Source organism: Ahaetulla prasina, chromosome 1, assembly GCF_028640845.1.
Source record: "Ahaetulla prasina isolate Xishuangbanna chromosome 1, ASM2864084v1, whole genome shotgun sequence".
NCBI classification, from domain to species: Eukaryota; Metazoa; Chordata; class Lepidosauria; order Squamata; family Colubridae; genus Ahaetulla; species Ahaetulla prasina.
The window spans coordinates 280,640,310-280,666,940 of record NC_080539.1 but is presented as its reverse complement, the minus strand read 5'-3'; the positions used below and the strand labels follow the sequence as shown (position 1 = coordinate 280,666,940).

The following is a 26,631-nucleotide window of genomic DNA, read 5'->3' as shown; positions in this document are numbered from 1 at the left end:
TTCTGTGGCAGCCCTTCAAATATTGGAAGACTGCTATGAAGTCACCCTAGTCTTTCTCTTAGTTAGACTGGACATACCCAGTTCCTACAACTGTTCATCATGTTTGATCCCCCAATTCCCTCATAATCTTTGTTGTTCTTCTCTGCCCTCCTTCTAGTCTCATCATCTTTTTTTATACCACGGTGATCAAAACTGGACACAGGTTTCCAAGTATGATCAAATGCAAGTATAAAGCAATACTAGCACATGTGATCTTGTTACAATCCCTCTGCTGATGTAGCCTAGGACTGCATTGGCCTTTTTGGTAGCTGTAACACATTTCAGACTCATATTTAAAGTGATTCCTAGATTCACAAGGATTCCTAGATCCCCCTCAGTTACTGTTGTTGAACCAGGTATCATCTATGCTATACCTATGCAGTTGGTTTTTCTTACCTAAGTATAAAATATTACCTTTCTCACCTCAGCTTTGCATTTTGTTGGTTAAGCCCCAGTGCTCAAGTCTGTCAAGATCATTCTGATCTTGAGTCTATTTTCTAAAGCTCCCCCCAGCCTGTTGTCATTTGTGAATTTGATGTGTTCCCCTTCTATCTCTTCATCTAAATTGTTTATGGAGATGTTGAAGAGTACTGGGCTTAAGATACAACCTTGGGGTACCCTAGCTGTGTTGGGAAAAGTTGTATTTTTCCCTTAACAAATGTGCAAAACAAATGACGAAGACCAGCTTTAAATTGATTTGCACATTCACAGTCCTTAACTCAAAATTTCAATTCACTTATGGCTTTCAACACAAGCTATGAAAAAGGGTAACATTACCATACATCAAAAACGTATCAGAAACAACTGATAGATTATTACAACCACACAGCATTATGGTGATAAACAAACCAACTAAAGCTCTCCAAACCATATTAAGTAAATTGAAAGGCCCTGTAGCCCAAGAAGAAAAAACAAGAATCATCTACAACATTCAGTGTAAAAGTATAACAGCTACTATATAGGACAGACAGGAAGAAAACTAGCAGAGCTTATCCATCAACACCATCTAGCAGACAGAAGGCACAATGAAACTCCTTAATATCACAACACATGGACATACTCAACCATAGTTTCAATTAGGAAACTACAAGCATGCCAGACCAATCCAAGGTAGGTTGGGACCCCATGCTAGGGAGTTCTTGGAAGGTTGGCATTTGGATAAATCAGTCATCAATGGACACACGGACACAAACTATATTTACATGCCATTCAGACAACAAAAAAGCTACGAACAAAACAAAAAAAGACCAAACCACATACTCTCCAACAAACAGGCAACAGCTAGATAAAAGGATTAATACCAAACAATCAAGGAGAAAAGAAGAAAGCTACATCCTCACTAACACTGCAAGGGAACAATACTGTATATAAACGGGGATAAAAAAACACTCTCACTAGAACTGATAATGCTACTTAATTGGCTATGAAACATCTGCAAGCAAAGAACCAAGCTCAATACCAAGGACTCTACAAAACACTATATTCTGTTTTTTATTTATTTAATCTATTTATTCAATTTCTATAGCAACCCCATTTCAAGCAAGTGACTCTGGGTAGCAAGCAAACATAAAACAATTAAAAATCGTTACAACACAGTACAAAATTAAATATATATTAATTTTGGGGCCTCTGGTGGCTCAGCAGACTAAGTCTGTCTGTTATTAACACAGCTGCTTGCAATTACTGCAAGTTCAAGTCCCACCAGGCCCAAGGTTGACTCAGCCTTCCATCCTTTATAAGGTAGGTAAAATGAGGACCCAGATTGTTGGGGGCAATAAAAGCTGACTTTGTATATAATATACAAATGGATGAAGACTATTTCTTAACACAGTGTAAGCCGCCCTGAGTCTTCGGAGAAGGGCAGGATATAAATTAAAAAATAATAAAATAAAATAAAAATAAAAATATATATATGGCAGCCGAGAAATAAAAATGTAATTACTAGATGTAAATATAGCCAGTAAATTAGAATCTTCAACACTCCCAGGCTCAGGTACAAAGCTAAGTCTTCAGGGCCTTAATAAAGGCCAACAGGGTTGGGGTCATCCTCAACTCTGAAGGGAGAATGTTCCAGAGGACAGGGGCTTTAGCAGATAGGCATGTCTCCTAATCCCTGCCAGCTAACGTTCCTTGGCTGACGAAACCCATAGCCTGCCCAACCTGCCAGTGTTCTTTTTCTTATCTACTACTGTGTTTCCCCAAAAATAAGACCCTGTCTTATTTTTTTTGAACCCCGAAATAAGTGCTTGGCCTTATTTTCGGGGATGAGTTATTATTTTGGGGTACATGGAGCAAGACGGGCTCCTCTTGCCATCTTACCTGATTTCTAGCTCTGTCTTCCTAATCCTAACCAGAGGAAATGGCAGGGACCGGCTGCACATGCGGTTAAATATTTTCGGGGAGGGCTTATTTTTTGGGGTGGAGGGGTGGGGTTATTTTAGCGCATGCGCTCAAAAGCCTGATTGGGCTTATTATCAGGGGATGTCTTATTTTAGGGGAGACAGGGTAAGTAATGCATAGCCTTCTTAAAATATTTTTCAAAAATTATACTGCTTAAATAAATGCATGTTGCACAGCCAGATAAGCGGTTGAAATATATGGGCAGAATAGTTATATGTACAAAATCTGTAAATGTTGAGTTTAACATAAAGAACAAGGAGCCCTAAGCTCACTGTAGAAATTAAAATTGTGGCAACCAAGCCTAAGAGAAACAACTCTAACTTTGGACATGATCTACAAACAATGAATATGCAGTAGTCAGTGCTACAGAGAAATTCAAGGAAGTTTCTAGTAGTTAAGATAATACACTTGATTTTAGTTATTAAGACCAAGAAGCAACAATGTCTTAAATTTTGACAACAAGCAGGGTATTAAACAGGGTATTAAACCATTGCAGCAAGGTAGGAATATCTGGGTTATATATTAGCAGATGGATGAACCCAATGGTTATTATGACTGTGCAACAGAACTCTGGCTACTTTCCCCATCTATAAAAAGTTCAATTTACTGGAGGTACCACTATCCCTCACCCCAAGTTAATAATTCAGATTAATGTATAATCAGAAACGGTGGAACTATTTCCCATCTTATAAACTACTAATCGCAAAATCTGCCTTCTATTTACTTCCTGAAATATATATATATCTATATATTTAAAAAAAACCTAGATTTTTTTTTTAAAAAACCGATCCTCTGTCTTTTTTGCTTTTTTGATAGTCAAGGAAGATGTTTGCCCATGTAATTCAATTAAATCTGTCAAAGAGCTATCTTTCAATATTTGAGATTTTAAAATATTCATTTATGGTGTGTCATAAGTGGGTGTTTCAGGAAGAAGTGGTGGTTGGCAGCTCATTGGGCTGTATTTATGCATTGTAACAATGAAGGCTCTACTTTCATTTAAAAAAAAATTGTTTACTGTAAGGCATGGGCATTCTGCAAAATGCCCTAAGAGCAACTGGGAAGGAAATCTGTGAGAAAGAAAAACAGTTTGGTGAGTGCCAAGTTTTAGAAGCTTTGCCAACACAAAGTACGGAAACCATTTTAAAATTAACAGTAAATGTAAGTGTTCAAACTATAAACCAGATAAGCAGAGAAGCAGAAAATATTGCCAACAATGTGCTGAACCTCATTGCAATGAGCCGTATTTCAAACAGTACTAAAATACATTAATAAAAAACAGATTGCAAGGGTTTGCTGTAGCAGAAATGGAAGCTGGTAAGAAAAAGAAAATCCCAGGACTTTAAAAATGGCTACTTGGTGTCATATAAATCAAATCCACAGCAAATAGGCTAAATGGAGTATCCTAAATTATCCTGCAATCAAATCCGGTCAAAATATTGGCGATAGAGCAACTTGTCCCCATCATTAAGCAGCCTTTGTGTATTGTAGTTGAATTGAATAACAAGAAGAAAACATGCCTTAAGAACACCTGTTCTTCATCGACAGTGGAATATTAGATATGGTTATCTAGAAGTATATTCCACTAGGCTCTTTAGCTTGCTGAATGAGGCTGGATTTGTAGTCTCTTATTTAGCTGAACCCAGCAGGATATAAAACAAACGAGAAAATAAAAGAAACTAAGTAATCAAAAACAGATGTCAGAGTGTTCTATTAAGTGGGTATAAAATTTCAGACTGAAATAAATCCTTTATAGACATCTGATCAGAAAATATTGAGCAGTTTTCATTTTTATTTAATAGTCATCTTTCCTAAAGTGAAGACGGGAAAATCTTTTTCTTCATGCCAGAAAGTGATATTTCATATTTAATGAGTCTGTGCAAAAAGTTCCATGTGAACGGATGTCATGGTCAGAATAAACTGTGCACAAACTTATGTCGTTATGCATTAAGGATCAGTCTGAATCGTTAAACTGAATTGTTAAACTTGACCAATATGAGCCTCAGCTATTTAGCTGAAGAAGGCACATTTGAGGAGATACAGATATAGCGTGAGTCAGCTGATCCAGAATGCCAGCTAATACCAAGCTGGGCAACACATTGTAAATTAAAAACATCGAAGGGTGTCGAGCCACCTACTTAAAAGGAAAAACAAATGTGCATTTGTTTTCTTGCTTCCTACTTCACATTATACTATACCAAGAGACAGTGGTGAAATCCTCCGCGGGTTGTTACTGGTTCGATGCGGGCGCATGCACAGTGCACGTCAAATGCACGCTGTGAGCACATGCGCGTTGTGCACCAAATGAGTGCTGTGTGCAGAAAAAGGAGCCGTTTGAAGGTAAGTAGAACAGATGTGCCGCGCAAATTATATTCGCTAGAAAGCAGGAATTCCTGCTTTCTAGCGAATATAAATTGTGTGGCACAGCTGATCATCGGAAATACTGGTTCGGATAAACTTGTAGCTTTTTTTTTTATACTACCAGTTCGCCTGAACTGGTGCGAACTGGTAGCATTTCACTCCTGCCAAGAGAGCCAGAAGAAAGAATCATTGTTTTACCAACCTTATCATTAAAGGTAAGGATGATGATATTTTTTAAAAATAAATAAAAAAAACTAATTTGCTTTTTTTTACACACAATAAAGCAAATAGTTCTGTCCAAATTATGCTGCAGTTTTTTTAATTATTTCCTAGGAACGCATATATAAATATAAATAATCATATATTATTTCAGAAAACATGTGTGGGTTTAACATGCACATGATATAGTTTCGGGCTGGCATGCAGAATTAATCTGAACACAAAATATTCCAATTAATACACATACATGCATAAAAAAAGTTTTAGATATACTTAAGTCATGCCATGTTAGGACTCCAGAAATCTCTATTGATAAGGAACTAATGCAAGAGTAAGCATGACATCAACTAATGGGGAAAGTGTGAAAATATTTAAAAATATCACTCATAGACTACAAGTGTAGAGTTTATGTCAAAGAGAAAGATTTTTGATTGAAAAGAACAAGACTTTTGATTGAATTTAGGACAAAATAACTGTGTAGAATTTTTTTAAGGGGAAAAAAAAGAATTAAGAACTTATGTTAACACATGTCTGACAAGTTGTTTTTAGAATCTATGCTAAATCAAACCTCCCATGTGACCTGGACATATTAGAATAAAGTCTATGGAGAGCCTCAGTCATCTGGGTCATGTTTGTCCCAAAGGTGCTTTTCAAGAGGCATGTCAACTCTTGAAATGACCTTAGCTGAAGCCATACTTTACTTTGTTTCCTTTCTAAGTTGCCATGCACATGGGGAGGGGGAATGTGAGGAATGTAGAATGTTTTTATCTACAGTGCCAGACATAACAGCGCTAAGGCTCATAAGAACCAAGGTCAGCTGAATGTGCCGTAGCAATAGCAGGAGGGAGTGACGAGAAGTTCACCGCCTGCTTGGTTGGTTAACATAACCTGTGACACAAGTGGAGGTGGACAATATCTATTCTTTAATTATACCAAAGCATGGGAATTATTCAGAGTTGGTTTCACATTTGAACATGCCGATATGATGTACCCAATAAACAGGATCTTTGAGAAAAGCCACAGCCTCAGAGTCTTGAATTGATTGGGAGCATTACTTGGAACCATGACAAGGCAACTGAGGGGAAAGGATACAACATCATCTATCTCCAGTCTACAGCACAGTCCTTTCAGCAGTTCCAAGAAGGCTCCACACCCATTTGCACTACTCAGATGACTTTGACAACACAGATAAACCTCCAGGTGGCCTCAATGTAACATTTTAAAAGCAACAAATGCAACATGAAGAAGAGAGAAAACACTTGCATTGAAAAGAATGGCAGGTTCCTACTATTTCATTATTATTAAAAATGAAGGCAGAAAGTGAAATGGAAGGATTTTTCTGGGCATGTGATGAATCATACAAAGCAAGAGTGAGCAACAGATGATCCCATGTCCAAAATCAGGATTTTGCTTTTCACCAGAATTCACAGCAATTAGCTTCCTTCAGTAAAACAATTGGCTTTGTTCCTGGTTATAAAGGAAGCAATGGACACTTTACTCTGACTTTAAGAATGGATTTATCCCTCTAATGCACAGTAAGGATGAAAAGAAATGGAATACCTGAAACTATGCCAAGAACCTTCATCCTGACAGAAATACAAGCAAGTAAATGCCTGGTTGGAAGTGGAGTTCTTACGTACAGTTTACACACAGAGGGCATGGATCACACTATCAATCTGAACTGGACACGTGAGCCTTAAATGCCAGATCCTTTTAAAGCTTGTGATCTGCTTGACTTGTATACTAATTTATGCCACACTCAGTAAAATAAGTGAAATGAGAGCTTTTTTCAGGGCGAAGAGGAGATGAGAAAAACCCTGTTAAAATAATGTCTTACTTGGTATTGTTTCTTTCTAAACCATTAGTTCATTAAGTCTAAGCAGTGATTCTCCTTATATTTTCTCCTTTCTGAAAATAAACTTCCAGGTTGTCTGTTTTCTTAGACTGCAAATTTACAAGCCTTTTCCAGCACTGGTCTTCGAGTCATCATCATTTAGTTAACATCGATATTATCAAATGACCAGAGGAACTATGGTGGCCCAGTAGCTAGAATGCAATATTGCAGGTTAACTCTGCCCACACCCTCACAGGGTTCAAAGTTGACTCAGCCTTCCATCTTTCTGAGGTTGATAAAATGAGAACCCGGATTATTTGTAAATAGCTGAGAGAATGCTGTAAAGCACTATGGAATAGTATACAAGTCTAAATACTATTGCTATTATCATCAAACTGTATTTAGGAGCAAGCCACACTCATATCTTTCCTCTTTTAATCCAAATATTATATGATCAAACTGAAATTTTATTTATTTAAAAGAATCACATGGCTTCCCGTATCTTACAAAACTCTGAATGGCTCACATAAATAATAAAACCACAAACAATAAGCAAGAAAACCAGTCTTCTCATCTCTATACATCAAATCTATACAATTCTTGGGCTTCAACCTTACTCTATCATTGCTGGGGGGAAAGTAAGTCTGTTTTCTGGAAAGCTAAAAGTGTGGGCCTGCCAGACTTTAAGGGGAAGGGTATTCCACAGGATATGGTCTGGTACAGAAAAGAGACACTTCCTAGGCCCAACTACATGGTAACATTTAACGAAAGGAATCTGGAGTAGGCTTACACAATCTGATGGAATGGTCAGATATCATCAGGGAGAGGCAGTCCTACAAATAATCTGTCCCTGTGCCAGGTAATAACCAGCATTTTGAATCCCAATGAGAAGTGACCAAGATGTGAACAATCCAGAAATGGTACCATTTATTTATTTGCGACTCATCTCAGCTCAGAGCAATTCTGGACAGCTTATAATATTAAAAGGGATAAAACCACAATAATCAGAATACAAAACTATAATTAAAAAAATACAAAATTATAATTTAAAAGATAGTGGGTAGGAAGCAAGACACAGAGGCGGAGGGAGGATCTGAATCAACTATTAGTCCATTAACCACTTCCAGCATGATATTCCACCATTAGGGCCCCAGGCCAACAGACAGAGCCAGATCTTCAGGCTCTTGAAGAAGGCTAGGAGAGAGGGAGCCAATCTGACCTCAAGGGGGGCAAGATGTTCCAAAGATCCTGGGGGCAATGACAGAGAAAGCTCTTCTCTTGGACCCTGCCAATGGGAATTCCTTGACTGACAAGATCTGCAGCATGCTACCTCTACCGACATGGCTGGGGCGGGCTTGTCCCATAGGGATGAGAAGGTTCTTCAAATAACCTGAACCTATAACATGCAGGGCTATATAGCTAATAACCAATACCTATTGGTTGTTGGAATTGCACTTGGAAGCAGACCAGCAGTCAGTGCCAAAGACTCTCCCCACCACTGCACTCTGTACCAGTTGAAGCTTCTGAATGCTCTTCAAGGGAGGCTCTATGTAGAGAACATTGCAGTAGTCCATGTAGAGCACACTGAATGAGTACAGGGATTCCTGATCCAGTAGCCAGTGTTCTCTACTTTGCATCAGATATTTTAAATGAATTAAAAGTCTGGTGCCCAAAAATGAAAATATATTTCTGTTACTTTGACAATTAAATGCCAAGTAAACAATGCCGGCTGGCGACCCCCAGGGGGAGAGCCTTCTCTGTGGGGGCACCCACCCTCTGGAATGAGCTTCCTCTGGGGTTACGATTATTCCCCGACCTCCGGACCTTCCGTCGCGAGCTCAAGACTTTTTTATTTCACCGAGCAGGGTTGGCCTAAGTTACTATTGTTTTAAATGGGATTTTATCATTGTTTTTAGCATAATTTTTAATTGGTATTAGCCAAATAGAATTAGATTTTTATACTGTCTTTTAAGTTTGTTTATAAATACTGTTTTATGATGGCTGTAAACCGCCCTGAGTCCTTCGGGAGAAGGGCGGTATAGAAATTTAATAAATAAAATGAAATGAAATGATGCTGCATGTGAAATACGGGTTTAAAAGTAAGAAATAATGATCACTGTGTAACAGGTGGTGATTTTTTTAAGCCTCTATGCACAAAGCCTATTTCCTGTTCAACATCTTGAAAAGATTATAAACTAAAAAAACAAAAACAAAAACCCAACACCAAAAAGCTACAATGAGGATCTGCATTAATTTCCACCCAAACATTTTCTTATTAAAGATATAAGCTGGGTTTTGGCAGCTACCAAACTTTGACCCTCTCAGGAATGTATTTTCTGAAAAAACAGAAACAGTTTTTATTAATTCGTGCCATTTTAGGTGTTGCCCTTTTTAAAAAAGAAACAGAAACAACTTGGTTCCAAATCAATGATCAGGTACAATTGGGGGCCAAATTCAAAACAATTCAGGAATTCAAAACAATTTAGGAATTCAAAACTTGTTTTCCCCAATTGATTAGTAACTTCAAAAATAAAAATAAGGCTTTAAAAGAATACCCTGAAATTTCCATTAGATTACTGAATTGGAAATAACCATTCTGATATTTTTTAGCAGTGTAGACATAGGTACTATAACCGTATTTTCAGATAAAGGATAAATTCATTCTTGGACAAATGATGAACCATTGGTCAGAGACTAGAGTAGACCACTCATGAAGACCTTAGAAAAGTTATTTGGATGCTATGATGTGCCTATGCATATAAATATCAGAGTAGTGGTAGCAATAGTAGCCACCCAGAGTCATTTCGTTACGAGATGGGCAGCAAATAAATTTAATAAATTAATGAAATAGTATTCTCCATGACACTGCTGTAGCTGAATAGTCTAACTTAATTATCCAATTATCCAGAGATTCTGCTTCTGCTGGCTTGGACCAACGTGAAAACATTGGGAAAGATTCATTTTATGAAAGTTTCTAATAGGTTGGAAACCTATTTTCTCTTCCTTGCATTTAATTGATTACACCACAGTAAATTCTAGAAAAATAGGTTATGTTAGGCTTTATTGTAAATCTGCCTTTGGAGATAAGGTCATTTTCTGTGACTATAAGTCAACATTTTATATACAAAATATAGATACTTACTACAGGGAGTATTCCGATAGCTCACAAGCTGTGGAAATGACATGACAGCAGACATCATGGGCTGATCACTTTGATCTGATTCTTCTTCAACAATCTGGTCAGCCCAAATTACAGCTTTCTCTCTGCGAATGAGCTGTTTTAACTCCCTGAAATCATCCTCAATGACACCATTGGCTAACTTCATCCCTTTTAAAGCAATATACTGTTTTATTAAAATTGGAAGCGAACAATTCAGGATTCTGTAACAATAAGAAGAAAATTGTAAGTATCTTGAAAACATCTTTTATTTAATAAATTTAATTAATTTTATTTAATAACAATCAAAACATGCACACATACAATTAAAATGAAATACAAATATTCAGGTGGAAAAGATACAAATGATTTCACTGTTGGGTATTTTGATGAGATCTCCTTCCTTCCTTCCTCTTCCTCCTTCCTTCCCTCCCTCTTTGGCAGCTGCCTAAATCAATAGTAATTATTTTCCAGGAAAAAAATTCTCATAGAGTTCTCTTTAGCAAGATTTATTGAGTTGGATGGAATGAGGTTACAAAAATGTCAGCAGCCAAACTGTTTTCAATTTAGAGCCAATAGACTGCTGTGTACATTAGTATAGTTGTTTTCTGTTACTCTAACAGTTCTTTGATGAAGTGGCAAGGAGGCTGGTCTCTTCACTAACTGTTTGCAGCTGGTCACTTGCACATTGTCTCTTGAATCACTATCGGTTTCAGAATCAACTCTTATACAATGTTTCATAGGTTAATCACCTACAGCTGCTTCTTGTTCATGGGACATATCTTTCTTTGGGACTCTCTCGTTTGCCAGAATATATGTTCTTTGATCATCCTACCTAAGAAAAAACGTTGGAGCCAAACAAAATCAGGTTTAAGCTATTGCACGGGTCACCTGCAAAACCCATTTTATTTTGTTTCTGAAGTAATTCCAGGAAAGGGCTAAAGTTATGCCTTCTTTGGAATTAGTTCCAGAGTTGTTAGAAGAAATAGAAAAGTCCAGAAGCTTTGACTTTCTTCATATTAATGTATGCCGGAAAATGTGTATCACAGTATAGATCAAGTATACTACTTTCTTGCAAAAGGCTACTTTTGGTCTTTTATGACATATTAAAGTTTGTGATTAAAAAATAGGTAGGATATTAACTATTTTTGCTTGTTTTCTGGAAAATAAATTATTATTTCCAAATGATTTTCAAATTATTAGAGATTATAAGATTTTGATAAGTATTTCCAAAAAATTATTTGAACATTAAATTAACTCCAACTAATTGCATTTTATTATCTTAAATTCCTCTTTCCATTACTTTTTTTTCATCACACATACAGTATAAATTCCATCTAAGAAGCATATTTAAAGGAAAACATAGAAGTTTACTCCAGTTTAAGACAATGATTATTATCCTGCTTGGATATTTACATCATCTTTCTCAATACAGTGGTACTTTGGTACTCGTCACTAACTCGTTCCACTAAAAGTGACAAGTACTGAGCAAACCATGTGACTTACCACATAAGCCTTTATTTAGGCTGGAAGAATTAGAGAGTCATGTGGCAGTCAACGCCAGCAACTTCTACCTTGCGCATCAAATATCGGCAGAAAGATGAGTACTGGGACAAGATTTCCGTTTCAGAACATGTCAAGTACCAAATTGAATGAGTTTTGAAGCAGTCAAGTACTGAAGTATGACTGTACAATAATTGAAAGTACAAGTTCCAAGTCACAGTAAGTCTCATGTAACTATATTACAGTCACATAGCATAGTTTAATATGTTGGGCATGATTATTATACTACATGCAAAAGAATTTGGCCTCATGCGTATTTAGGTGGAGCAAAAAATGTTCTGTATTGGACGCTTTTAATTTTCTAAAAGAAAAATAAGATCGACTCCCTTTATAGCTTTTGCAGAAAACTATCCAAATGATCCATTGCCATTTTAAATACAAAGTTAATATAATTACTGATTTTATGGGCATCAAAATAATTTTTAAATAGAAAATATAATTAAATGAGGCATTTTTACTACAGACTTACTTTTCTGTCTGCTTATACTGGTGTTCTTGTTGGGATGCTATTGTTTTCATGTATTCAATTTGCGTTTTCAAATCCTGAATTTCCAATTTCAAGTGACAACACTCCAGATCTCTCTGTAGATCCTTCAAAAATTTAAAATTGAAATCAAAATTATGCACTATACAACTGAAAAGTATCAAAATATAACTTTTGTAAGAACAATGCAAGTCATTTATTTCAACAATGGGTATGACCCCAAGGTTATACAGAGTGTGATCAAAAATCCAGAAGGTAGATGAGACCTTGTGGTCAAAGCTCTGTAACACATAAAAAACAAGCAAAGGATCAACCATACGGTTGTGACTACCATCTGGACTTTCATTACCATACCATAGGAGACATTTCTACATAATTCAGAACCTTATTATATAATAAGGAAAGTTGAGTAATGTTATACATTGAGTAATATCAGGCAAGCCCCGTATGAGGTGAAAGTCAGATATCTTGAATTTTTTTTGACAATTCACATCGTTTTCAGCCGAACTGGTTAATGGCAAAGAAACAATGGTGGATATTACTTGCCTAAATTTGGTTAGAATAGAATAGAATAGAATAGAATTTTTATTGGCCAAGTGTGATTGGACACACAAGGAATTTGTCTTGGTGCATATGCTCTCAGTGTACATAAAAGAAAAGATACGTTCATCAAGGTACAACATTTACAACACAATTGATGGTCAATATATCAATATAAATCATAAGGATTGCCAGCAACAAGTTATAGTCATACAGTCATAAGTGGAAAGAGATTGGTGATGGGAACTATGAAACGATTAATAGTAGTGCAGATTCAGTAAATAGTCTGACAGTGTTGAGGGAATTATTTGTTTAGCAGAGTGATGGCCTTCGGGAAAAAACTGTTCTTGTGTCTAGTTGTTCTGGTGTGCAGTGCTCTATAGCGTCGTTTGAGGGTAGGAGTTGAAACAGTTTATGTCCAGGATGCGAGGATCTGCAAATATTTTCACGGCCCTCTTCTTGATTCGTGCAGTATACAGGTCCTCAATGGAAGGCAAGTTGGTAGCAATTATTTTTCTGCAGTTCTAATTATCCTCTGAAGTCTGTGTTTTTCTTGTTGGGTTGCAGAACCGAACCAGACAGTTATAGAGGTGCAAATGACAGACTCAATAATTCCTCTGTAGAATTGGATCAGCAGCTCCTTGGGCAGTTTGAGCTTACTGAGTTGGCGCAGGAAGAACATTCTTTGTTGTCCTTTTTAATGATGTTTTGATGTTAGCTGTCCATTTGAGATCTTGCGATATGATAGAACCCAGAAATTTGAAGGTTTCTACTGTTGATACTGTGTTGTCAAGTATTGTGAGAGGTGGAAGTATGGAAGGGTTTTTCCTAAAGTCTACCACCATTTCTACGGTTTTGAGTGTGTTCAGTTCCAGATTGTTTTGGTTGCACCACAAGGCTAGTTGTTCGACCTCTCGTCTATATGCGGATTCGTCATTGTCTCGAATGAGACCAATCACTGTTGTGTCATCTGCGAACTTCAGTAGCTTAACAAATGGATCATTGGAGATGCAGTCATTGGTATACAGAGAGAAGAGAAGTGGGGAGAGCACACAGCCTTGGGGGGGCCCTGTGCTAATTGTACAGGTATTTGATGTGATCTTGCTTAGCTTCACCTGCTGCTTCCTGTTTGTTAGGAAGCTTGTGATCCACTTACAAGTCTGTTCCGGTACCTGTAGCTGGTTTAGCTTAGTTAGAAGAATGTCTGGAATGATGGTATTGAATGCTGAACTAAAGTCTACAAAAAGGACCCTTGCATAGGTCTTTGGAGACTCAAGATGTTGTAGGATGTAGTGCAGAGCCATATTAACAGCATCATCTGTAGATCTGTTTGCTCGGTATGCAAATTGCAAGGGGTCTAAGAGCGGATTCGTGATGGTTTTCAGGTAGGAAAGCACTAGCCTTTCAAAGGTTTTCATGACTACAGATGTTAGAGCAACTGGTCTGTAGTCATTCAGTTCCTTGATGGAGCTAATTTGGTTAAAGCTAAGAACTATGAGGACAATTGAATAACGGCTGCGCGGGTGATAGAGGGAGCCCCTCGTGGCTCCCATGTAACACCTCTCCTGCGCAGACTGCACTGGCTACCTGTGGTTTTCCGGGTGCGCTTCAAGGTTTTGGTAATGATCTTTAAAGCGCTCCATGGCATAGGGCCGGGTTACTTACGGGACCGTCTGCTGCCACCGAATGCCTCCCACCGACCTGTGCGCTCCCACAGGGAGGGACTCCTCAGGGTGCCGTCAGCTAGGCAGTGCCGACTGGCGACGCCCAGGGGAAGGGCCTTTTCTGTGGGGGCTCCCACCCTCTGGAACGAGCTTCCCCCAGGACTTCGTCAACTTCCTGACCTTCGGACCTTCCGCCGCGAGCTTAAGACACATCTATTTATTTGCGCAGGACTGGACTAGATTCTTAAATTTTAATTGTTTAAATTTTAGATTTGGTTTTAACTTGGGGTTTTATTATTTATGTCTATTTTAAATATTCGGCCTATTTAATAAGTTTTTTAGATTAATGTTTTACTGTGTATATTTATGTTGTTTTTAGATGGCTGTACACCACCCTGAGTCCCTAGGGAGACAGGACGGTATAAAAATATGAATAAATAAAAATAAATAAATAAATAAATAAACATGTTTAAAGATGAAAATGCAAAAAAAGAAGTCCTCTCTTGGGATGAAGACCATCTTAAATCTTGGATTATTGTCAAGAAAATGAGTGTAAACTGATGAAATCAAGGAAATCAATCAAGGAAGGCCAAGACAAAAATGAAAACACTGCCCCTGTGCTAATGCCTAGAAACCATCTAGACAAAGGCAAGAGGAAGTACTGGCTCTTGATGGTAGAAAATTATGAAAAAATATTGGAGAGTACCCTTCGGCATGGTCTTTTTTGGTTAAACATCATTACCACATGAATGAAAGCAAATGTACATGTCCCAGGATAATGTTGCAGGATCCAATCTGGGTCGACTATCAGGACCAGAGATTTAATCTTCAGAGTTTTAGGACTCGTGCTGGAGCTCATCCTCAGGGAACTTTTCTCTACCAGAATGTAGAAAGAAGTTCCCTGAAGATGAGTTCCAGCATGAATCTGAAAGCTTGAAGACTAAACCTCTGGTCTTGTTGACCAAGCCAGACGGGATCCTGCATTATTACCACGTATTGATTTATAACCCCTTAAATGTGAGGGATATCAAAATGGCATATATTAAAAAATATATATCATAAGAACCATAAAAAGAAACCCATAAAAATCAAAAAGAGCAGAAATACAGAATCAAAATATTCCTCAGTAATGCACTTTCTGATATTCACCCCGGCCTAGGTCTGCTCAAAAACTCTTAATTTTTTTAATTTTTTTTTAAAAATGGGGATAGGGCTGTTCAGAATTGGAGAGGGGAAGATGCCTGTTCCTGAGGGCAGGACAATAAGACTATACATTAGAATTTTCAGCATTAAAACAATCGTAACAATTGTGCTTTCTATTTATTAGCATGTTTCTAGATGCTGAAAACCGTTGACCAGTTAAGAAGTGACAAAATGCATAACCTTCATTAAAGACTATTATATGGAAAATACTGTTTCAAGAATGCAACTTGCTTCTTTTTTTCTTATATTTTATACTTTGGCTATTCCGATTCTATGCATCTTTTACTTTTCCATGAATAGCAAATGATAGCAGTTTATTATAAGAGTCCACTATACGCCTGGTTTGCATGATACATGAAGCCAATTGAGAACCACTCAAGGAGAGAAGCTATCTCATGCTTTCATTTCTTTCCTTTATTTGGTTAATGAATAACATTCCCAAGTTTCCAGTAAGACCTTCTGCTAAAGTAGGCACAAGTCGGCAAACCTATGACTTGTGGGACACATCTGGCTTCTAATTGTAATAAGTTAACTAACCTTGAAGAACAGGAAGAATGGCAACCAAGACGGGGCAGAGAGGCACATTCATATTTGTAAGATTCTATTACTTAATCTTAAAATAAAATAAAAATTAGCATTTGTGACATTGGTTTCCTACTCTGGGCTACCTTGGAGGACTGACATAAGTCTTGCAAATCTCAACACGTCCCCTCTCTCACTTCCGTTAACTTTGTGAGGACCAGGGAGAAACAAGTCTGAGGTGCTTTTTCAAATTACATTTCTACTGCTGACTCAAATTTCTTTTATCTAACTGTTCTTTTAATTTCCTTGTTCCTCAAGGTTATTACTACTGTCCAGTACACTAACCTGCAGTCTGCCCAACCACTTCCGTGCTAAAGTTCAGCAGGAAAGGCCCCCTTTCTCCACTATAACATTTTTTGTACAAGAGTGGGAGAGGCAGTTTTTGTACAAGAGTGGGAGAGGCAAATTAAAGAAACATACAGAAGCCCTTAATTTTTGCAAGGTTTATTATTGCCATTTTCACCTTTGCATTCCAAACTGCTAAGCCCTAAAAGAAAGAATATTTCAGTCCCAAAAGCCAGTCATCATTAGCGTGGCTACATTTTGTTTTAGTGCAAATCAGCCCATAATCAACTGTTATTCAATCAAATTCAAAACTATCCTAATACAAACTTTTCAAATAGCTAAACAAAACAGTATTTTATTGAATATTCATAATACTGATAACACAGCATTTTGTTTTTATTGTATCACAAGCACACACACACGCACACAAAACTGAGTATCTGCAAAAGTATAAGTCATAGTTAACTAAAACAGCTACTGTTTTGAATAACAGGTGAAATATTCAGTACCATATTGAAAGCCAGATTCTAGTAATTTTGACTCAAAAGATCTTGCCTCATTTTCAATAATTTATATTCCTATCCTGTATGTTTTCTTTAAGATTTATTTTTAAAACCAAACTCTTGAATTATAGACCAGTATATAAAAAACACCGTTTTATCTTCAATTAAGCAGTAAATTTCAGTGTACTGCCCATGCACCCACCCCAAGTTTGCATTTTTTGTTATTTCTAAACAGACACTGTTAGAAGTCAAATGCATTAGATTTTCATGGAAAAGAGTTATTGGCATGTAGAGAAGAATGCAGAGAGAATTCCTACATTCAAAGAGCATTGCTTTCCAATCATGAACCCAGGAGTTGATGGCTATTTCAAAAGGAAGCATTCAGATTCTATTCATATGTTACAAAAATAAGGATAAGCTCAATACATGAATCAGTGGCGTAGCTTTGCCTGCAGGCATTATATATATGATATAGGCACAGACGGGAAGGTTTGGGCTAACATGATAAATAAAAAGTCACAATGGTTAATGCAGGATGGATTGCAATTTTATTTCATTAATTTGACCCCATTGGAAGCTTATTTCATTATGTCAAATATAATAAATGCTCATAATCTACAACCAAGTATCCATGTTCAAGAATGCCTTATCCAAAACACCAGCATTACTTCAATCTGCTTATCAATGGGATTTGTTCCAATGCTCTGACTTTTCTTGTCCCTCACTAATTAGTGATTCATATAATACTCTTTTAAACTTAAAAAAATAAAATAAAATCACTTAGAATAAAAAAAAAATACAGTATACACTTGGAAGATGTCATCGTATGCTATCTCCTGCCCCTTTGCAGGATGCTATTAGAGAATTACTATTGAAATATGTATTATAAGCAGAGGGTTACTCTGTAGTATAACCAAAAACTATCATCAAATTCTGACAGTAAACTGGTCTCTGTAACTCAGCATTGCAAGAATCTTCAGGATAAGTAAATAAAGCTGTGATTAGAGTCAGTCATGGACGCCTATGATTGTTTATAACTAATGGTTTACATCCAATTTATGAGTGGAAAAATGCTCGCTTTCTATGGTTGTAAGAGGCTGATTTTCTCCCATTGAAAAATATATGCAGTGCAGGATAAAGATCAGCTAAGTTTGGTTAATATTACAACTACTTACTCTTAATATTGTCAATAGTTATTTTATACTGTTATTTCTGATAGGTAAAGGAATCTTGTTTATAATTTAATATTGATGCTATAATGTCGTTCTTGATAGGAGCATTTTGGTGATGCCGATGGTGTTTCCAGACTTATTATGCATGTTTGATTATTATATATTTAATAAATCACTATGTATGGAGTTTGCAGCATACACATTCTATGAATAACTTGCTGCTGAGACAAAATCAATCAAAAGAATGAAGCAGCTTACTGGAGGAATATGACCATCTTGACCCAGGAGGCGCATTTCATTCTCCAACCTATGCAACCAATTTGTGTTGTCCTCAAAACTTTTAGCTTCCTCTTCTTTTTTCTTTTCTAGATGCAAACGGCGACTTTTAAGTAAAGCAAGCCGGTGATCAAATCTGCCAGTTGCCTATAAGAGATTTAATGGGTTACTACTGTAAACAAACAGAGCAATAGCAAATTACAATCTGCATATAAACTGCTTGATCCCTGTTTTTTTTTCAGATAATACATTTTATCTTTATAATGATCCAAATAAAAATATTAATATAATTTTAAAAAACAGGGATTAAATCTTTAAAACAAGATTTTAAAAAAATCTTGCATATATACCCAATAAAAACCAGCAGCTCGACCATAAGCCTCCCCTTTTTTTTCCCTTTGCAGTTATTGAAGATTTGCTATTAAATGAAATGAAATAGAGCAGCAAATTGCCAAGAGGATTGAATTGCAGAATAACACACAGTAAAAATGCAGTTTGACTTGGGGGATATCTTTTGAGGAAGACCCACAGATGGAGAAGGATACTGAGAGCTTAAATGAGAGACAAAGACAGAGAGGGAGAGGGAGATATATATATTTTTTTTCTTCAGGCTGGGTTCTGCAGACTTAAATGGGTTTTGTGAAGACAGCAGGTTAAAAGGGGGGAAAAAGTAGTCAAATACACTCAAACACCCATTCCTGTCTTGAAGCTGCTGTTCTTCTCTTCTCAGTGGTGACAGCTAGTCCTCATTTAGAGACAGTTCAGTTCCATTGAGGATGAGAAAGCAACTTTTGTGGCCAGTCCTCCCATTTACAACCTTTGAAGGTTTCTAAACAAGAGGAAAGCTGAAGTAATTGTGTAAACAAAGTTCAACTTAGTGACCAATTTGCTTAACAGCCAAGTCGCCTGCCCCAATTATTATGTTTGTTAAATGAGGGCTGTCTGTATATGTCACAAACATTTGCAAGGGCTGCACTTGGGAGGCTGCTTGTTGCCTTGCTTTCACCACATGCACAGAAACAAAACTTGACTCCCTCACTGCCTGCCCTAATAATCTCTGACAAACATTCCTAACTCTGTAAGAATGATCACAGTAATTAATCATTTTCCACACTGTGGAGAGGTCTTCAAGAAGTCTGCTTAAATATTAAAATGAAATATTAAAATTGCAATATTAAAATGAATGGTGTAGAACGATAGAATTAATGATGTTATCAGATAAAATATTTATTAGCGGATATGCATATGGAATGAGAAAAATAAAGGTTATAGCCATTGGTTAATTTAAAGTTCTGGATACAAGATGGTGACGATACAAATTTAGATAAATTAAGGATATTTGTAAATTGTGAAGGCACAAGAGATTGGTAGTCATCCCGCCGACACACAATATTGAGATTGAAAATGTTATCATGTTTATATGTGTTTTGTCTTAAAAGAAAATAAAAAATTTTGGTATTAAAAAAAATCTTACAAAAGAAATCAAAGAGAAAGAAGATACAGAATATTATACGGTCTGGAGCAAATGGTATGAATGGTTAGAAAATAGGTAAGATAAGAAAATTGAACAACAAGGTAAAATGTAGATGAAATAAAGAATGGTAGATAAATAAAAATAGACTAAGATAGAATTAAAATATGTATAAACAATAGGAAAGGACTGCTTTGAATAGTTGATAAACAGTGATATGTATATGAATGTTGTGTGTTCTGTCTTTCATTTCAATATTTTCATTTAAAATAAAAACTTTTTTTAAAAAGAAGTCTGCTTAACAATGCAGCACCTACCTATGAGTAAATTGTCCTGAACTGTGAGGGGATTAATTAAAAAAAAATTAGGATTGCACTGCTTGACCACAGCTTCAAATCCCTTTGGTGTAAACATACCTGAAGTAGGCAGGAAGAAATAGTTTCCCACCTAGGCACTCACAATGGGAAAAATTCATGCCATCAATATTCATTCTGATAGATGAATATTACTTTTTATTTTTTTGATTAGGCGTAATATTTTCCCCTTGTGATTCATTGCCTAAAATCTAGGATAAGTAGCACTGCCAATAGCAATTGGAACAGAAAAAGGAAAGCAGTTCGCAATGGTGTTAGTGATGCTTCTCATGACACAAGTTTTCAGAATTTAAGCTCAATGACCAGTAAGAAACAAAGCTAGGATCAGAATCTCATCAAATTTGATTTTACATGGACTGGCATGAAAGACAACCCAAGCGGACTACATAATTGGGTAACAGTAGCCAGAATCTTGCATAATTAGCAAGATATCTGAAAACCAAAATTTCCAATTTAAAAGTTAAAAGTCCAGAGTACTTTAAAAGAAAATGTCCAGATGTCCACAAAAATAAAATTTCATAAATTCTGTTTAATTTAAGAATTGCCCAAACATTGATTTGTCTGTTTAAAGCATCAACCTTCCAAACAATTGTAAAATCCAAGGGCTTTTTTCTACTTTTGAAACATTAATTTTGCAATTATTTTACAGCTTGCTTTTTACACAAACTGTCTGTATGAATGACTTCCTGTATCTAATGAATAAAATAAAATAAATAAAAAAGAAAAATGTTATGTAAGTACACAAGCAGAGCTCCTGACTCAGAACATACTTTAGAGTGGGGAGTCTTTGGAGATTCTCAGTCATCCAGGTCAGTTGTCCCAAAGGTGCTTTTTCAAGAGGCAACTGGACTTTCTGGTTTTTCTTTTAAGACGTTTCGCTTCTCATCCAAGAAGCTTCTTCAGGTCTGATTGGATGGTGGGGAATGGAAGAATTTATACTCCTTGCTGACAGCTGGTCATTTGCATTCTTTTAGAGAGTCGTTGAGGCCACCTGGAGGTTTATCTGTGTTGTCAGGGTCACCTGAGTAGTGCAAATGGGTATGGAGTCTTCTTGGAACTGTTGAAATGACTGTGTTGTAGACTGCATATAGAAGATGTTGTATCCTTCCCCCTCAGTTGAGAGAGGGCTGTTCAATTTTGACATAGGTGGCCTGTTTGACTTATCTTTCAAACTAGCAATCCTCTCTGTCCAAAATGTGGACTTGGCTGTTTTTGAAAGAGTGCCTTTTGTCTTCTAAATGCAGATGGACTGCTGATTTTTGTCCTGATGGATTTGTTCTCCTGTGTTGTGCCATGCATTTATGAAGTGGTTGTTTTGTTTCCCCAATGTACAGATCTGCATATGGCTCACTGAATTGTACTGCATATACCACGTTACTTAGTTTGTGTCTGGATATTTTACCCTTGGGGTGGATAAGCTTCTGCCTTAGTGTATTTTTGGGTTTGAAATGTGCACGTATATTGTGTTGGCTGAAGAGCCCCCTGAGGTTTTCCGATAATCCTGCAACGTATGGAATAACAACATTACTTTGTTTATTGTTTTCTTCTTTGTCTGTTATGGAGGAGCTCCTGCTGTGGTATTTTTGGGATTTGGGATAGCCACATGCTCTGAGGGGTATTTTTGTTGGTTTTTTGGAGGTGGATGGCTTTGAGTGAGTGTTGACTCCTGGCAACTTCCTGCAGTTTTCTTGGCAAGAATTTTTTGGAACTGGCATCCTATTGCCTGCTTCCTAAAAGCTGTGGTGGCTCAGTGGTTAGATGCAGTACTGCAGGCTACTTCTGCTGATTGCCAGCTGTCAGCAGTTCGGCAGTTCAAGTCTCACCAGCTCAAGGTTGACTCAGCCTTCCATCCTTTCAAGGTTGGTAAAATGAGGACCCAGATTGTTGGGGGCAATATGCTGACTCTGTAAACAGCTTAGAGAGGGCTGTAAAGCACCGTGAAGTGGTATATAAGTCTAAGTGCTATTGTTGAAAGAGTGTAACAGGCCCAGCGTCACCCAGTCAGCTTTGTGCCTAAGTGGAACTAGAACTCACAGCCTCCCAGTTTCCAGCCTGATGCCTTAACCACTACACCAAACTCTCCAACATTAAATATAGTAACCTTTCAAAAACATAGAAATATAGCAGATTTGTTGTATAAATTGCTTACCTTTTCCAATCTCTCTGGTGAGCAGGAACATACTATTTCAACTTGTTCATGGCAATGTTTCTGATAATGTGTTTTAAGGACATTTTCTTTTAGTTGTAAGTCAAGCTTGAGGAACTCTTTCCTGATTTCCTCTCGATTTGCAAACACACACTTCAAAATTTCTTTTAACCTGTCCCAAACATTTATATCAATGAAACTAGTTATAGAAATAGCACATATTTGGGGAAACAAAGAAATTGCATTACACCTTCTGCAGTTTCTAAAAAAAGGTTTTGGTTAAAAAATCCTTGGCTAATATCATTGTGATATATAATAAAATCTCCAAGTTTCAGGCAGACACTTGTTTTCTCAGGAGTATACAATGAAGATCAAGTATTAATTACCACTTTTGACATCTATTCAAGGCTAACAAGCCATTTCTTTCATAATCTTTCTAACTTAATATTAAGAACCTACTGTCAGCTATTGAGACTTTTTCAAATAACGCCCACCCAGCCTATGAAGACCATTCAATTTTTTAAAGTTGGAAATTATGTAAGGTATGAAACTGCAAATGAAAATCCTCAAGTAATTGTTTTTGAGGATTAAAGTCTTAAAAGATTCTCTTCAGGGCCGGATAATATAACTGAAGGTGAATGTGCTATATATCACACTTTTCCTTCTAGGAGTTACCTTCTTGAAGGTGAAAAAAATGGATAATAGTTATAAAATTTTTTAAAATGAAAGAGCAATCTAATTTTCTATTTTGGTGTACACTAAAGTTGTTCCTGCAGCAATCCTGCTGGCTGAAACTAATGGAAGTCTCTTCTTTTATTGACGAGTGGGAGTATCTCCTCATTGCATATAATGAAATACATTTGGCCAGGTCATGTAGGGTGTGATGGAAAAAAATAATTTACATAATGTACCTTCAGGCTTGCCAGCCTGCTCTCTCATCATACCTCATTTGGGGGGTTTCCAAAATTAAGGTTTCTGATGTTGGTAAACTCCAGCCTTCAAGTCTGAGAGGGAATCTAAAGGAATAATTTAAGCCTGAATTTTCCTTTCTGAGGTGGAAATCCAACTAGTGCACTGATCCTTGGAATATTATACCAAGGCCATATGACTGCCATAAAGATAAACCATGGATTTAAAGATGGGACTACTGTGCAGTCACCATTTATAAGAAAGCAAAGTAGTGAATGTAAAAGTTCTAAGAACTCACAGCTGATTGAAGAAAAAAAGTCCCAAACATTTAAGAACTTTGATTTATTATGTTTTAACAGTTCTGTCTTTATTAACTGTTTTTAACAGAAAGGTTAAAGACCCTTTAAGTGGAGTATTAAAATGCTGGTTACCATGGGAAGGTTTTATTGTAAAAACTGAGATGTTTCACACATAATAATTAGTTCCTATGATCCCCCTTTGGGATTATTTTTATATATGGAGTTACCACAGCTCTAGTTAAAACATCTTAGAAATATAACTAAGTATAAAATTACTACTTAATGTGTTTATTAGCCAGAAAAAAGTGACAAAAGTTGCCTCATTATATACAGTTTTACCCTACATAATTTTCTAATGTATTTTTATCTTTTTTTAAAGAAGTCTTTGATTATTTCTTTTAATAGTAAAATCACCCACGCACAATCTCTATTATGGCATTTTAAAAACTCCCACTTTGAAATAACTATTTTTTAAAAAATTGGAAAAAAAATAGGCACAACATGTTGCTGTTAACACATAAAATTATGTTTCTATGCCTGGCTAAAAGAAGAATTTTGAATTCTGACTGAAAAATTTTTTTTGGAAGAAGTCGTATTTTTAATCCCTCAAAAAGCCTGGCCTTGAATTTACTAGCTTATTTTCCTTGTGAATTTCTGCTACTACTTTTTCCATTAGATTTCTAGCAATTCAAAGGATTGTCTTTTAAAAACACAGTTACATTTTTCCTCAGAACAGGCTACAGCAATTAAAGAATATTAAATATTGAAACATTATAATCCATACACAAACAAAAGAAAAGAATACTAGTGTATTAATCAAATAAACCATTAAAATTATTTTCACCAGAATTAAGTGCAATAGCCTTCCTATAAAGAAAGATATTTACAATGTGATCAAAATTGATAAAAAGGAAAAGATAAAAATTCCTTGAAAGGGAGTCCTAAACCCCAAGAATAGAAACGGGCAACATGTGTGAAGAATCTATCGGAGAAAATGGTGTCCCATATTCCCATAATTAACAAAATTAATCCTGGCAATGTAACTGTTTGAATAAGGAATCATATTGGTTCAAACCACTGAAATTGCCAAACAGGGGCCTGTTAGTCTCTGGGACAGAGATTCAATCTATACCACCAAGTGAGCATTGGAAATAATGAACTTTATGTTATTAATGCAATCAAGAAAAACAGTGGTAATGGTTTGCACAATTTGCACAATATGCTAAAGCTACGATAGCCAACTACATTGCAGCTTCTTTATGTGGTGTGAATCTAGAGTTTAGGTGATATTTAGTGAGTAGCAGCTTGGTATGCCTTCTCCTGCAAACTTGGGAAATGAAGTCTTGGGTAATGATGGAATCACCAATTAGTACTACAGAAAAATGGGTTAACGTAAGAACGTAAACAGTGATCCAATGGATTGGACACCTGTCCAAGCAAGTCCAGCATTCTGTTATCACAAACTGCACAGCTGCCCAGTACGCTCCTAGTATAGGGCCTTCGGAGACAGTCACACATGCATCAAGGCTAATAGCCATTGATCCTCACAACTTCCATTAATTGGTCCCGCCCATCTTTAAACCCAGCCAATCTCATAGCCAGCACTACATATCCTGGTATAAGATGAGGCTTCTGTTTTATAGAATAGCCAGGCACATTACTGTGCTGTTCAGGAACAAAGATTGAAACAAAAGATGCATTTATATGCTTCATTTTCCCAGGAAAACATGTAAGCATGAGCTGTATAAAAACTGTACATCTAAAAAAGAAATAATCATAAATACTACCTTGATATTTCAATTTGCTGCTGATTTGTACTTATTGCTGTATCTTGATTACTGGGAACAGATATTTTTCCCATTTCGTAGGCTTTCAGTTTCTCTTTCAGCATTAAAATCTGAAACAGTAAGTAGTTTTATAAAAATGGAGGAACTTGGCCCACATTGTCTTTTTTAATTTTATATTTGTAAAACAATTTTTAAAGCTTCTAATATTATACTTCTGACACCTGTTTTTCTTCAGTGTTGAGGTACAATAGTGATTTTAATGCATAATAATTAGCATCAATACTTAATTCTTTATTCCTACATTTTTTAAAAATACTACTAATAATTAACAACAATAAAAGCAGGCATACCTCTTTCTTTTGTTGTTCACAGATCTTAACATATTGACTTATATGGCTATCTAGACTTACAACATTGCTCTTTATCTGTGGAGGAATGGATAAAAAAATTAGTATCTTCTTTATTAATTGTGATGTTGTTGGTACATTCACCTTTTCTATCAGTGCTTCTTCAAAGTTATTACTTAGTTATTACACAGCAGTAATTAAAGGAATTCTTGGTAAACTTCTCTTAAAACCAGCCAACCCTTAGAAAGAAAGTGAAAAAAAAAAAAAAGCACAAAATACAGGTGGCCAAATCCAGTTGCCCACAGAATTGAATAAATTCTTTGGAAAGGCAGAGTACTGCATTGTGTGGGTGGTGGAGAAGAAATCAAGTGGAATCTTGAATGTCAAGGAACTATTTGGATATTATGGTGGAAGGAAAGAATGGACAATCAGAAAAAGGAGGAACGGAAGAACTGTTAAAAGTAGTTTTTCTAGAGACTCATTGGACAAATTGTTATGAGGAGTGGATGCTTCCTGTTAAGAAGCCCTCTCTCCCAATTTTTCCCTGATTACCAGGGCTATTTAACTAATTTAATTAGACATTATTATTTTACTTGCTTTGAACCTTCTCATATCTGTAAGTCCTTTGGGAATAGAGTGGCATATAAGCTCTAGCAAATAAACGTTTCAAGTTGACTGCTGTGCTATTTTAAAATAAGAAGCAAAAAGGATATATTCATCCGGGCGCATAAAAATGTACATAAGTTGCTATTATAAATGAAGAATTTTGAAACAGCGTTTACTTACTGAGGATTTGATGTCTTTGGCTCGGTTGGCATATTTAAGAGTGTTGTATGTGTCATCAAAGAACAAAGAGGAAGGACTAATAGCAGCTATAATGATAGTGCGACAATTTCCTCCAAGAGAGTCTTTTAGTAAACGAGTAAGCTTACTATTCCGATAGGGAATATGCTGATTCTTTTTCTGGGAAAAAACAAACCAGCACAAGACATGAAGTGTTTAATAGCTTGCTAAGATTA

At 36.3% G+C, this 26,631-nt stretch overlaps 1 protein-coding gene across 1 annotated transcript in view; it reads right to left on the bottom strand.

Moving 5' to 3' along the window:
- KIF18A (kinesin family member 18A) overlaps nucleotides 1-26,631 on the bottom strand; it is a 53,252-nt gene that overhangs the window by 12,002 nt on the left and 14,619 nt on the right. Inside the window, exons 7-13 of the mRNA XM_058160910.1 lie at nucleotides 26,399-26,575; nucleotides 25,616-25,690; nucleotides 25,266-25,375; nucleotides 22,274-22,442; nucleotides 18,262-18,426; nucleotides 12,040-12,161; nucleotides 9,993-10,231 (exon numbers count right to left, since the gene is read on the bottom strand). Coding sequence (XP_058016893.1) covers nucleotides 9,993-10,231; nucleotides 12,040-12,161; nucleotides 18,262-18,426; nucleotides 22,274-22,442; nucleotides 25,266-25,375; nucleotides 25,616-25,690; nucleotides 26,399-26,575 — 1,057 coding nt within the window. The remainder of the gene's footprint in view (nucleotides 1-9,992; nucleotides 10,232-12,039; nucleotides 12,162-18,261; nucleotides 18,427-22,273; nucleotides 22,443-25,265; nucleotides 25,376-25,615; nucleotides 25,691-26,398; nucleotides 26,576-26,631) is intronic.